The following is a 15178-nucleotide window of genomic DNA, read 5'->3' on the forward strand; positions in this document are numbered from 1 at the left end:
GCAATATTCCATTTAAAATATTTCTTAAAGCACTGGTAGCAACACAATGCACCAGCAATTACTGTACATGTCAGTCATGTATGCCTTTTGAAACCTGCCATGGGACATAGGGCCACCATACTCCAAAGCTCCTAGTGTCCTCTGTGGTCATTCCTGCAAGTGAAAAGCATATAACAAGTTGCAACTCTCTTGGTTCAAATCTCCTTAGAGACATTTTGGTGACCCTGAATGGTAGACATCTTCCCCACCTGATGACAGTGCTGTGCTATCCACTATAAGTGATCTTCTCCAAATTATTCTGTTTAATAATGCACTGTTGTGGAAGAGAGGGAATTAATTACATTTTTTTAATCAATTTACAAATACAAAACTCTTTACTAAGAGAATTAAGACACTTGCACTTTGAAGCATAAGAAAAGAGTTGGTGATAAACCTCATGAAATGGTTTCATTACTTCAGGACTCTCAAGTTTTGAGATGTTACTTTCCTCACGATTATCAATTTATTTGATTTGACAAATGCATTCAAAGAAATCTACAACGACCTATTTTTTAAAGTCATGGCAAAATTCATCACAAGCCATCTGTATTTTCCTTTATGTTTTATTAATCATACCGTCAGTATATTAAGTAATATAATTATATAAAAGTAACAGTATAAATATAAATATTGTGCTGATATTTTAATAATGCAATAATAGTTACAACTTTTTTCTGTACATCTCAGTAATATTATGTTATATACAATATCTTACTGAAAAATCAAGGCATCTATGATTTAAATATGCACTTAATGACAATATCACCATCAATAGGTTATTTTGTCAAATTAAGAAATGTCAAAGTAATTAAAAATACAGGCTTACAGCAGAAGCACTGCCTGTTGACAATAGGTCCTTTTTCAGGAAGAGACCTGTAGAAATTATTATACACATATATATGTATATATTTACACATAAAATACTACTACTAATTAAAGAAACACTGAAGAAACTGGGTGTAATACACAAATAACACAGCAGAATACCATCTTGTGTAAAAGCACAATGTACTATTGTACAGTGATATATTGACAGTGTACTGTGACTGGCAGTCATGTAAGCAATCAGAAAGTTCCACACCCATACAGGAAGAAGAAAAATTACCATGAAAATTTAAAATAGGCCGTGATACAAATGGATTGTGGTGAATGCATGGTTAAAACTACGGGTTCTGGGAGGAAATATCATACAAGGAGCATGAAGAAATCAAAGGCTTAGCTATTGAAGGTCACTCCATGTGACAGACTGCAGCCAAATTCTATATTTCAGCTGGTGGTCCTCACAAAAATGGTATTGCTGATAACAGAAGTGTTTCTGATAACAGAAACAAACTGTCCAGGAATGATGTACGAGCGTACATTCTCTGCATGAGAGATGATAACCTTTCAGAGATGCATGATTTATCCTTGCAGCTGTGGCAATGACTTATCTGCAAGGATAAAAGCAAATATCCTTAAAAATTCTAAACAAGCCAAACCTCTTTATACCACATAAGCATACAGTACACAGGCACCCGATTAAAATATTCAAGCTATAGAAAGGCTATACTCAAAGCTTTGCCTTTATATGCAATTAATGCCATCTGAACTGATCATTGGGTTATTCAAATGGCTTAACCAGAGACATTCTCCACAGCCAATATGTTTCTTTTCTTTACCTCTCAGCCTGAACATTTACCTGTTCATAGGTATATGAATACATATTTATATTCATATACTGTTTAAGTCTGTATACGCACATACCATGCGCTTACTACACATATACCATGCGTAATGTGAACCACATTTCAAAGGACCCACTTACAGAAATCCATACAAGTTTTCAGGGTGTTTGTTCAGAAAGTAAAAATAAGGATTAATATGATGTTGTGTCTCAATCTGCTTGGTTTACTGGAGAGACACTTTAGGGTATAATGCTTTCATGTTGATTGGTGTCTCCTTGGTCTTGCTCCATTATTGAAAAACATCTCTATAGATTCATCACTTAAACATGTAAAAGACATCTGATTCTTATCAGTAAATATTTATGTTTCCTGAAACTTAACAAATTGGACCTCCAGGCAGGACATGGTTGTACAGTGACCTCAGCTGGACATAAGCAGTGGTGCAACAGATGACAATCAGCCTTGTATGCAAAGGGCTGCCTTTGAGTTTTTTGATGGTTGTGTGATGCAGTAGTCTCATACTCACCTACGTGGCAGAAGACCCACAATCACTTCCAGTGTTATTTAAGACTTGAATAATCTCAATTTCTCAATTCATAAAGCTTTGTGGGCATGATCTTTGGAAACATTTTAAAAATATTACTTTTAATGTTTTACCATCTCAAAAACCTGTCGGTCTTAGACATATCACCTGTTTAAAATGCACATCTCAAAAGTGGTAATGTTGCAGTAACATAGAGTGAAAATAATTCAATAGAAAGCACATTCACAGGTTTGTTGCCTCTTCAGGATAGCAGTGGAGCAGAGATGTGGGAAGCTTCCAGTTAACTGCACACATGGGTAATGTTTTTCAAAGATATAGATTCACATCCAGACTCGGTAAAACCCAAGAGCTACTGTCAAGCAGGTGAAGACTGAACCTAAGATGAAACAAAAACAAATCAATAAGTAATTCACATCAAATATTAAGGTACCTTTCTATTGAAACAAAAAAAATGGTAAGTCATGGAGAAGCTTGCATTTTAAAACTGCAATTCAGTTTCATGACAAGGTAATGGGCATTTAACAACGAAGGATATTCATTAAGACAACTCATGATTTAGAGACCTATCACTTGACATGCAGATGCTGACGTGTCTGGCTTTCCAGTTCACAAATGAAAAAAGGATGAATCAAAGATTTCAGTCATGATTTTTGTATATGAAATAGTTGAATTCCAACAATTAAAACAAGACTACTTACCCGCAAGATATTTGATGGTGTCAAGCTTATGAGATTCGAGCATGGTTTTCAAGCCTGCAACTTCAGTGTCTATTTTCATAATAGTCTGTGTCACAGCACGGTCCTGCTCTGAATGCTGGGCAAAATGAATGATTATGTAATTGAGTTAACATTTACATGCACATCAAGACCAGTACAGTAAATTAACCTCTTGTTCCAAAGGATATTCACAAATGCTTTGTCCTGACATGCAATTAATTCAGGGACAATATTATTTATTTTCAGATTCCCCAAAAATTAATATATAAAAGATCTTCAGCAGGAGCAAACTATTGGTAGCCCTTCACGGTGTGCAAATGTGATCAACACTTTTACCATGCAGGCATACTCAAGTCAGATGTGAGCACTCACACAGACTTGCACAGTAAACAGGACAATGGAACAGAACCTTAGGGTCAGAGACATTGCTCCAGTCTCTCCCTATGAGCTTGATCGAGATCCATATTCATGAGGAATCTAGCATATACTATTCTCTAGTCATGCCCAGGCACAAGCTATGGCTGTCAGATATTGGGCTATGTGGAAATAGGGCATTCTGAACATTCATTTACTATCCCAACAATTTCAGATATCTCGTATATAGAGGTTTAAGCATCTCTGTAACATGTGCCCTAATCTAGTCATATTGCTTATCATTAGGTACGTTTAAAAAGTTTATTCTATTCATCACGCATTTGAAATTTTGTTGAAATAAATTATGTAATTAAACATAAAAGAAAACATGACTGGTCTAAATGTTAAGTGAAGGAGCGGCATGCAAATTCTTGAATACAACACCCAGTGCCTTCTGCGATAGACTCGGGCTCACTTCAATGCTGTATTGGACTAAACAGCTACTAGACGTAAATGGATGGGTGGGTTACACGATACTGTGGCCACACTGCCTTGAGGCCTTTTTAAGTACAGTCAGTGATAACAATATAGAGTTTTAGATAGTGTATGTTTTATGATTATTTCTAATGTTTTACACGCACAATTTGAAAACTGAATGGAGTGGAAAGATGAGAATGACCTTAAAATTAAAATGAAAATTTCCATTTTCTACTTAAGCAAGTGTCATAGGTTGAAAAACAGTCACATCATATTTAGTTTTTCAAATGACTGTAGTTTCATAGTTTCATACAGTCTACAAACTCGCTTACCATTTCAACCGTTTCAGTCCTCAATTCCAGGAGTTTCCTCTCATGATCGGCGTACTGAAAACAGTGTTTTCGTTAGCATTGACTCATTTCAATTTGATTTTTCAATCTTTATTATACAAACAAAAGTTCAATTCTATTCTGGGTTTGAAACAAATGACTTCTCAGGCTCTGGTGGCTTCCCTTATGCTACCTCTTTTTACCTGTAATAAGTGTACCATAAAACACAACATTAATTCAAGCTCTAAACCGGAATACCATACACAGTTTAAATTAAGCAAATCTCTTCATCACTGAATACACTGGATTACGCAGGAATTTTATACAAATATTTCAAATTCTTAAATGTTCTGGCAAAGATAACCTAGTGACTTATTTTGGGATATAAAATAACAAGTGCACACTAAGAAGAAGTGCACTTAATACTGAGAATGGAAATATATTTCATTACACAAAGAGTGGTACTAGGTGGAACAATCTACTCAGGCACGTTCGTTTAACTGAATTTCCTGTTGTTTAATGAAAGCGACTAAATAAGAAAGGTAAACGACTAAATGTCTCCTCTCGTTTATTTTTAGAACCACTATTGCATAAGAAGTAACAAAATGAAAATCAGCACTACGTACTATTCTCCCTTAAGCATTATCACTAAAAATAGAAAGGCACTGACATTTTCACTTAAAGAGGAAATGCAACAATATTTTTTATATTTTGGGATTAGAAAGAATCAGCATTGATGAGTGCATTTCAAACCACAAAGAAAGTAAAATGTACACAGTAACCTATAAAACCTCCAATTTACACCACAAAACAGACAAACTTTCCAGGTATGTGCTGTGCCATATTCTGCTATTCAGAACGAGGCAACACAACTTCCAGTGACAGGAAGCAGCCCCATTACATTGTAAAGAAGGAGGCTTGTGCATACATCTCTTTTAATCCAATAGAAATATTGCTCTCGACTTCGAGACAGTTTTGCCAAGACATACTACATACTTCTTAACTCTGTATGCAGATCATGTTGGAATATTTCTGTGGTGAAATGTCTGCTACACAACCTGTACTTAATTCACTCGTACATTGCATTACATTAGTTATTACAGTGACTACAGGAAGTTATCACAGGCAGGGCCGCATCATGTCACAATTCATAGGAACTATCGCTCTTGCCCGTGACAACAACATGGCGACTTACAGTGCTTACACAAAGTTTATGATTTCTAACTTTATTCGAAATATGTAAACTTTTTCTCTAGTGTCAATGATTTTATTTTGTTACAAGAGGTAATAACCAGTCTGAGAAACTGGGACTGCAGGTCCCCTTTAATGGGAAGTGCTTAAAGATTGTCCCAGAAATTATGGGAAGATTACTGCTCTTTTAATTTGTATTGTATTACATATAAAACCATCCTGATTAAGAAAATCGGAACAATCAAATGCCAAATGAATTAATGGGCTTGCAAGCATCACAAACATTGTAGTTGGTGCTATTTAGCTAAAAGGCTATAAGCTGTAAACAACTCCTTAAGGAGTTGCCTGAAATTGTAAAAGGCACAAACAAAATGTAGACTTACCATTTCCTTCACCCTGCTCTTTTCTATGTTCAATTCCAGGATTGCATCTGAACGTATTTTGTTCATCTCATCCTGCAAAGTCAGCATTTATTAATTGCCAAAATTTCACACGTCTTAGAAAATTAAGAACTGGAACAGATGTGTCACATCCATTCCTTATTTCAGAATGCAGAATGGACACATGCAGTACGACTGATCAAAATCTGGGTTGTTTTCTTGGTGCACGCAGAGCTCTCTAAATGACACATTCCTGAATCACATTTAAGACTAAGATTAGAGGCAAATCCTATCCATTGAACTTATACATCAAAGTAAGGAACTGTGAAAATAAATACTGAACAAACTTTAAACAGGATAAGCAGTAATACTACCAAAAGATGAACATTTTCTTCCATTAAAAAGCCATTCCAAACGTAAATGTTATACCTCACTTTGACTGACCACACCCTATGCCAAGATATTTATACATTGAAATAATATTCCTAATTGGATTTTGTGTACATATACCGAAGTATAAGGAGGTCTGTGTGTGTGGCAGGGGAAGCAACTGTATTAAATGACCTGGGCTACTCAAGCAGATCGCCTGAAACAACCTCTACAATCACGAAGAAGTTCATTCTATCGGCCTATCGGAAAATCGGGAAGTAATGGAAAAACAGAAAAACCTTACAAATACAAACTAAATCCTTAATATTAAAAGGATTAAAAAATACTCACAGCTGCTTGTATCTTCAGTTGTTGTAGCTCAAGCTTTAATTTCTAAAATGAAAAAAAAAGTTAGACTCTAGTGTTCCTGAATTTTCAAATGTATGCCATCTATATCTTTATGATACTTTAGCTCACCTCATTTTCAACCAGCAGCGCAGAGAACTCACTCTTCTCCAGGATTATCATGTCCTTCTTCACGGCAGCAATGTGTGACATCACTTTCTGAAGCATGATCTCCTGCCAATTACAGTGATAACATTTCAAATGAATTGCCACGTCTTAGGTGATGATATGTGGATCTTGATATATAAAACACTGATGGAAAAATAAAATACATTTTCATAGTTGCAGTGTGAAATATATATATATAATGAATAATTATATATTCATTATATATGAATATATATAAAATATAAAATGATCATATCAATAATAATTTCTTTGAAAGTCAATTAGTGAGAATAGCTGAGTTTTTGCTGAAAAGTTACCACACATATGGTGATGGTTCATAGGAGGCTTTTCTTTTTCTTAGTTCCATTGTTTTCTATATGGTCATGACTAGAGAAGTATAAAACTAAGATTCCTCCCAATAAAGGTACTGTATACCTTAATTCACAAAAGGAAAGCCATAAAAATGCTATGCGTCATCCATAAATAGCAATTAACTGCATAAAATAAATAGTTGTACTGACTGCACTGCGATCCAAAAAAGCAGTGCTTTTATCCTTAAGGATACAATGATGTAAAAATATATAATGTAGACTGTCTTGAGTCAAAGGCATCTCACCTGTTGAACCTTTGTCACCATGTCTTTGTAAATGACGTCCATGTTGGAATTGGTAATTTTTATTAGAGCAGTCACTAGCACTTCTGCTTGTTCAGTGCTGAACCCTGAAAAAAATATATAAAAAAGACCGTGTGGAAATATCAGTTATCATTGTTAAATAAGGACATTCATCATCACAAGCCTAAAGCTCAGCATGTTGTTAATTTTTTACTAGGCATGATTTAACACACCATGAACTTCGCAGTGGCTAGAATTTAGAATGAGAATTTCTCATTTAGAATTAGAAGTAGAATTCTCTTCTTCTTCTCTCTATTCATTTGTACTTTCACAGTGAAACGGTATAATATTGTGATGATGTCTTTGAGGAAGGAGCAGCGGAGTTTCATCCAGGGTAGCAAGATTTGCATTTCCTTACTTAGAAAGTTGTATATTGATTTTATTGCTTGGTGGTATTTTCAGTACCTAGCTGTCCTTGCACTTGAAGGCAAGCCAGCATGGAGGAAATCACAGATGATGAGGGTGTTTCCTAATGGTTTTCCTGGTCAATTAACTTCACTGTAAATCATTAAGACAACCATATACAGTATGATTAATCCAGCCTCCCAAGGAATGGATCACATCATAAAGACAAAATAGGCATGTTCAGGAAAGGAAGCTGAACACTGGGAGACCTCCTTTGTTTAAACCAGACAACGAAACACATTCTGTCCAGCCAATTTGAAGGCTGAAAAGAGTACTTGACACTACACATTATTATAAGATAGCTTACTGTCTTATTTAATTTAGGAAATTCTGATCTCTTTCCTGAAATGTACTCTTTTTTGTTAATGATGGATTTTTAGAATAGTGAAATTGGTTCTCATAAAGTTGCTGGCATCCATGTCTTAGAGATTTTGACCTAGCAAGGATGCTCTTTTCTTAAAACAAAAGTTTTCTCTCGCTGACCTGTTAGTGTTTTCTATGGTCTTAGAATTGTGGAGTTCTCTAGATCTATAGTAAGCAGAACTGTATAACTCACCAATTGTAAATACCTGTTTATTTGTTGTTATATATTTTTAACAGATTTATTGTCACATTTGTGTGCAACAACAATCCTGTGTTTTACAGTTGAGATATTTATTGCTAATAGTAAAGTCTTGTCTAGGTTTGGGCCTAATTATTAATCCATCTTCACAGCTGTGACGGAGAATAAAAGGGACATGTGCCTTATAACACTGCAATTCCAGATTTTACAGAGGTAAAATTGCTTATCTTTATTATTTGTTAGCATATAAGCTGGTGTCAGAACCCTTGAATGTTAACACTACCTATTAAATTACAATATAGACGTACAAATGTTTCTGTATGGAGGGTCCTGAGGTTTAACTATAGATTTTTTATGTAATGTCAGTGTCTGTTAAACCCAATAATTAACTTTGTGTAACTACATATTATAAGCATAAGATAAAAAAAAATACTGAAGTTACTTATGTAAACTGAAGTCAGTCATTATTTATTTAATAAGAAGGGTGGAGAACCCTTAAAAACTACTTGACTGACAAATGTAACAATCTCTACAGGCTTAATTACTTTACATTATCACTTTTCAGGTCAGTGACAAAGTGCTTGAAGAACGTTTTGTTACATGTACATGAAATTAAATGTTTTATGAGCAGCTGCATTAGTGAATTTGCATCTTACAAACGTCACAAAATGTGGTGCTACCCTTCAATACATTTGTAACTGGAAAAGGAGGGTAAGAAATAAAAATATTTTGAAGAATTAGAAACTTGTGTGTAGAAGTGCTGGGGTCTTTTTTTATTCTGGTCACCAAATGAACTAAGAAAAATAGTTTTCAGGGATGACCCACCTTTTTCTTCCAGAAGACGAACCACTGCATGGGTGTCAAAATAGAACTTCCTGCTTTCTGACTTTGCTGCTTCCACGTTTTTCAAGTCATACTGGAAGACCTTAATCGAAGTGTTCAATTCTAAACAGACCAAAGAAAAAGGAAATAAAATACATGCTATGTGCATACGTATTAAAGCAAAAGGTTCTAAACTGCAATACAGCTGGACCACGTTTCCAATCAGAGTTTGAACAACTTTCTGTTCTTCACTACATTTATGGTGTTATACGAGCACACTATGCTCAGTTTCTTGTTCATAATTATGACTAGAGACATGCATGAGTTAGCTAGAAGAGATGAAAGCATATTTGACATCAAGATTTTTTTATTACATTTCAAATTTTACAGAACTCCCTGATAAAAAAATAAAGTCAGACAACGCATGAAATGGGGGAAGGTGTCAATTTTTTAATTCATAACGCCTGTACAAAACATTCATGTCCATCAAAACCTTTTCACGCTTAACATCAAGCTTCTCTTTTGGGCTTGACTTCCTTTCTGTCACCTGTTATTACTGGGCTTCTGTGCCAAGGCTGCTCATTCTAATACAGCGGGGCTTCAGTATTCGTAAGTGTAGAAAAAACGATAAAACACAAATGAAAACTGAGAACATTAAACATTTTTATGTTATAGAAACGTCTCATAAAAATGAGACAATGTTCAACTAGGTTTGATTAATCCAGAGAGGCTGTTGTTCTCCAGTATGAATGTGATGGAATGCTTTCTATAAAAAATAAAATTAACAATCAAACCTTTAAATGACTGCTTTGAAACAAAAGAAAAACACAATTCTAAAATGAAAAACCCTAAGAAATGCAAGTAAAAAAATACTGAATTATATGCATCTGTCTGAACTGTTTTATGATTTGGTACTGTGCTTGGGGGGTAAAGGTGTACAATCAGAAAATTTCAATTTGATACAGATTTACACAGAACATTTACTGGATCAGAAAAACATACAGTACAAATAAAACTGCTACAGTCTTGTCTGACAGCAGACAAGGAAATATGACCCAGATAATTTGGAAATATGAAAAGAATGTTCATCCATTTTCATTTGGGTTAAGGAGAAACACCCACCCTTATTTTCCCCATTTTGAAGTTTAATGTTTGATCACTAAATGTGCAGTGCCTTTATCAGAGTGATATTTTTGACCTGCTTCCACCTGTGAGTAAAAATGAGCTGAAAAATTAATTCCCATCTTGGCGTAAAATCAAAGCTGCTCTGTTATCGAGTCCTTTTTCAGGCCATTTGCTGGCCGACGATGCAATCAACATGTTGCTAAATGCTATCATCAAACTAACACCCTCCCAGTGTTCAAGAAATACACAATGAACAACCCTTCTTGTAAACTTCTGATGTGTAGCCCATTGGCAAACCTCCTAATCAGCTCTCCCTCTTGTAACCACTGGCTGCTACTTGCAATTCCAGGATCCTTGGAAAAGAACAAAGTGGCCCACATGCCATTGGAGTGGAACGTGAATTTCGGCTCTTTTCTTGTAATTTTTGTAAGGTGTCAAATGTTTCATTTTTCTTCACATTGCGAAGAAAATGCAAATCATTAACTTGACCGGGAAATGGGGTCTGTTATCGTGCACTGAAATACAACAAAGTATAAGCAAAACGGTAAACAAGGTTATAAAGGGTGTATTACTGTCGCTGTTACCATTAATTGTCATTAATTATAGATATGGTCATGCAATGTTTATGTTAAGCTAAACTCATTTTTGGAACATATGTAAAACTGGTCTTGTGAGTGTAACTATAACTGGGCATTATGTTGCTGAGAAAGTGAACTATGCCAACATCTATCCTTTTTCTAATCACTTCCAATTCAGTGTCACATGGGAGCTGAAAATATCACTGTGATTTCACTCTTTTACACTTTGGCCCATGAAGAACAGGCAACTTCGCCTGTGATAATCCAGTGGAAAAGACCCTATTTATAGTCTGCTATCACTACAACACAATAATCCTCTTAGGGAAATTTCAGATTCAGCATAAACCATTTGAAGGACTTAGAGGTTAAATCATTTGGAAGCTATTTAAAAACATTCCCTTTACATTTGACTGCTTAGCAATGTGCACCTTCATAAAAGAAGAATCATATTGTACACAGACACAACATTCAAATAAATAAAAATGTCAACTGGTTGTTATGTGGCATTCCAGCATACCTACTGCCCAAGAATATCAAGAATGAACTCAGATCCCATAGACTGGGATTCTGAAATCAAAATGTTTACTGTTACAGCATAGTTACTTTACAAAGGTTTACAATGTACTTGTATCTTATGAATAATTTATATTCATAATATTTGTACTAGATTTGATCTTCATTTACTCAAACATATAGAATTTTGTATCTGCATTTTTGTCAAAGCATCCCAAGATCTCTATTTCAGCACAACATTATCTCCAAATAACTCAGACAATTCAGTAAACACTAAAACATATGAGGAAATATCACCCAACATAGAGGAGAAGATGTTAGAAAAATAAAGAATGCAAGTTGTATGACTTTTTCCTACAAAGGAACAAGTAATAGGTTTATTCCATGCTGAAAAAAAGAAGAAAGAGAACACAGTTGTATGAATTGGTAACAGCATATATGATCCCCAAGGCTGTGTCCTATCTCCTTGGCTCTTTTCCCTTTTCATAAACAACCTCACATCTCGGGATGACTGTCAAGATTTTCAAATAAGCAGCTGACACTACCATTGTCGGCCTGATCTGGAATAATGATGAGACTTGTTACCGAAAACAGACTGACTTGGGAACAGCCTGGTGTTTGGACAATGAACTTCTACTCAATGCTTCTAAAACCAGGGACATCATCATTGACATCTGACGCATCCAGAACACAAAACTTCCAAATCTTCATTGATGATCTTCCTAAAGGGACCACAAACTCCTTTAAATTTCTGGGTACATACATAAACAGTGATCTTAAATGGAGCACCAACAATGACCACATAGTTAAGAAGAGGACGTTTTTTCTTAGGCAAGTCAAAAAACACCGGATACTCCTCCTTTTATTTTACACAGCCATAATCCAAAGTGTTCTGACAATCTCTATTACAGTCTGGCATGGGAGCTTGGATAACTACTCAAAAGGCAAACTGGAAAGGATTGTGTCCAAAGCTGCAAATATTGTTGGCTGTGAACTCCCTTCCATTTCATCTCTCTATTCAACTCTCACCTCCAGTCGTGCCAAGAAAATCATCTCAGACCCCTCTCACCCAGCTCATAATCTCTTTCAGTTTCTCCCTTCTGGAAAACGTTTCTAATCCTTCCTCTCAAGGACTGCTCGCTTCAACCTCAGCTTCGTTCCCACTGCCATATGAACTCTGAATTTGCGTTGAATTTTGAATTTCATTGTATAATTAGGGATAGTTGTTTACATATGTATGTGACAATGTTTGTTTATCTCCTGTCCTATTTAAATGTGTACTGTATATGTTGTATGTATGTCTCATCTGTGTTCCTTGCTGTACCAAAAGCAAATTCCACCAACTATTGTAGTGTGGCAATAAAGAATAATCTAATCTAATCTAATCTAATTACATATTTACACTGAGAGAAGAATCACTGCTTTACTGGGCTGTGCATGTCCATTATCCCCAATTGGAAACAGGATATTTAACATAACAGGAATAATTTAACCTATAACACCCGGATATTATTCTTTTGGAACCCGTTTGCACCTGTCACTGATGATATCACCAATAAACACTAGGGCAAAAAGGGAATGGCCCAGAAATGATTGTGTACTGGGATAATTTTGTATTTACACACAATAGGTCTGCAGTGATACTCTGTAAAAAGTATTGTTTCTCAGTTCAGTGAGTGTAATTGTTTCACCATATATCCTATATCTACAATTACCTGGTTCAAAATGCTCTAAAGTCATATGAAAAAAATAATTCAATTATCTTGTAAACAATTTAAAAAGACGTTGCATAAAATCATTATTGCACACTTGAAAACAGAAATGTTTCTGAATTGTATGATGCATTTTGTTTAAAAAGATTTTATAATTAATGTTTATTTTACAGTAGAAAATGATGCACCTTACATTATTTTAATACAATTATTTAATGCACATGACAGGCCTCTCCTCAGGCTTGAGAATCAGAGCTGTCTCTTATCTGCCACTGGCCTAAACAGACTTCCACATAACAGACCATGACCACCCAGCTACTGTATTCATGATGAATCTAAACTGTAAAACTTTCCTTGAAAACGTGATTTTTTAATGCTGGGCAGGGGTAGGCTAATAACAGTTTGAGGGTTCATCAGACTTCAGCAGTCCCAATTAAGCTTTGCCATCTACATTTATAAATACTGAAATTAATGACCCAGTGAATTGTTTTCAGTCTCTCACTGTTATATGAAGGCCTCTTACCAATGTGTTTGTTCCCTTTCAGTTAATTCACACATTGTTATGAAAGCCATCACTGCATCGTGCGATTAATTTTTCCTCACCTTGTTCGCACACCTTTGTTAATACAAACCTTGCCACATCATAAGCCAAAACGTCTTTGCTATTGTTTTCAATGGCTTGCACAAACTGTATGTGCGACTTACTTCTAAAGCAGATATTTTTGACAAAAAGCAGATATTTTTTTTCTGGATACAGAATCAAAACACTTTTACGATTAAGATTTCTGGTGTCCGTTTCTGAAAACCCAAATTGTACAGTAGCAGCGTGTGCTGCCTGTAAACCGGTCTCTTCTAGTCACCGTGTAAAAACACTGGTGTATATCCTTCAAATTATTGTATGCATGGTGCACCCGCAATTCAAATAATGTGGCCAATTTAGTTACACGCTCTAAAAAGACCGAACACTTGGATGATGGAAATGAACACTGTTGTCATTATTTTACCAGATCTATGGCGTTAGATAGATTTAAATCTACGGGCTTAGAGACCCAGGGCAGCTTTTCCACTGCTATCCGCCCTGCGAAGTAGGAAGTTAGCAGCGTTTAACGTGATATATACATTTTATTAAATGCTAGAGTTAACAATGTAGATTTTACTTTTAGTTTCTAGTTCACAACATGTTAATATGCACACTACTTTCGAGTTGTCAGACAAGTCATTTTAATTGCTACCGGGACTGATCAGGAAAGCACCACTTCTGTCGATTTTGAGTGTGAGCGTGTTAAGCACATTTTTTAACATAGGGGTCCTACGACAATACGTACCTCTAACTAGTAATCGTGTGCGTTTAAAAAACGAGAGAGCAGTTTCGACCCTCGCAAAGATGTCCGTTTTGTGCCAAGGTCTGTTCCTCCGGTCAGTGCGACCGCTGCAGCGCAATCTCCCTGTGCTTGTCAGCCGCAACATTGTGGCTGCAGATCTAGACACACTCCCTTCCCCGGGACAGGACACACTCCGGCCTTTCCAGGGATCCACTCCAACACAAGGCAGCGTCCACCATTCAGAGTGACCCCGGCCCCGTCCTGACACAACTCCGCTTGTAAAAGCCGGTAAAACACATTGACCAGTCCCCAGCCTCCGGAAAGCAGTGCTGGGTGTAACGTCGGAAGCTGTAAGAGCAAAGTTCTTTCCCAAATATCCCCTCCGCGTATTCAAAATTATACACTTCCAATGCCGTTTTAGTTGCATTCTCGCACTTCTTTATGTACCCCCCAAAAATCAGTTTATCGTCCACACATATGTCTCCAAAAAACGCGTGGCCGCCAAACGCACACGCTTGTGCAGTGAAGCAGCACCGAACTTTTACGATGTACTTTGACGTCACCACGCAGCAGTCGAGAGCGTGCTCGCTGCAGGAGTGCGAATAATTTTCGTCACGCCAGATGTGTTGGGTTTTCTCATTTCGTATGGTTTTCAGTATTTACCTTCCGTTTGTTTCAAATAAGAACTTTCCCTCTTCAGCAAATGACTGATGGAATATTACTAACTATAATGATAAGTCTTAAAATAAATCTTACCTGTATTGGTCTAAAATAACTTTAATCTTATATTATAAGTTATAAAAGTAATGGGATTTTTTTGGTAAAAGTATAGGAAAGAACACTGGAATCGTGTTAAAAAAAAGAGAGACATAATTATCACCTAAACGTAT

At 35.9% G+C, this 15178-nt stretch overlaps 1 protein-coding gene across 1 annotated transcript; it reads right to left on the reverse strand.

Annotated features, from left to right (window-relative positions):
- Positions 1-584: 584 nt before the first annotated feature.
- On the reverse strand, positions 585-14857 carry mcur1 (mitochondrial calcium uniporter regulator 1). The gene is made up of 9 exons (XM_088643611.1): positions 14292-14857; positions 9042-9161; positions 7193-7296; positions 6541-6642; positions 6415-6456; positions 5698-5769; positions 4127-4180; positions 2946-3060; positions 585-2623 (listed from the first exon to the last, which is right to left on the reverse strand). The coding sequence occupies exons 1-9, from the start codon at positions 14713-14715 to the stop codon at positions 2568-2570; spliced, it is 1089 nt and encodes a 362-aa protein (XP_088499737.1). The 5' UTR covers positions 14716-14857; the 3' UTR covers positions 585-2567.
- Between the last annotated feature and the right edge of the window lie 321 nt (positions 14858-15178).

The sequence above is a fragment of the Lepisosteus platostomus genome, chromosome 8 (assembly GCF_059453375.1).
Source record: "Lepisosteus platostomus isolate fLepPlt1 chromosome 8, fLepPlt1.hap1, whole genome shotgun sequence".
Lineage (NCBI taxonomy): Eukaryota > Metazoa > Chordata > Actinopteri > Semionotiformes > Lepisosteidae > Lepisosteus > Lepisosteus platostomus.

Bases quoted from the DNA above. Each gene is read 5' to 3' on its own strand.
- mcur1 (XM_088643611.1), bottom strand. From the start codon at position 14,715: ATGCAACTAAAACGGCATTGGAAGTGTATAATTTTGAATACGCGGAGG. The intron at 6,457-6,540 runs GTGAGCTAAAGT...TTTTCATTTTAG, and splicing joins CGCTGCTGGTTGAAAATGAG to AAATTAAAGCTTGAGCTACA. The intron at 4,181-5,697 runs GTAAGTCTACAT...CACTGTTTTCAG, and splicing joins AGAGCAGGGTGAAGGAAATG to TACGCCGATCATGAGAGGAA.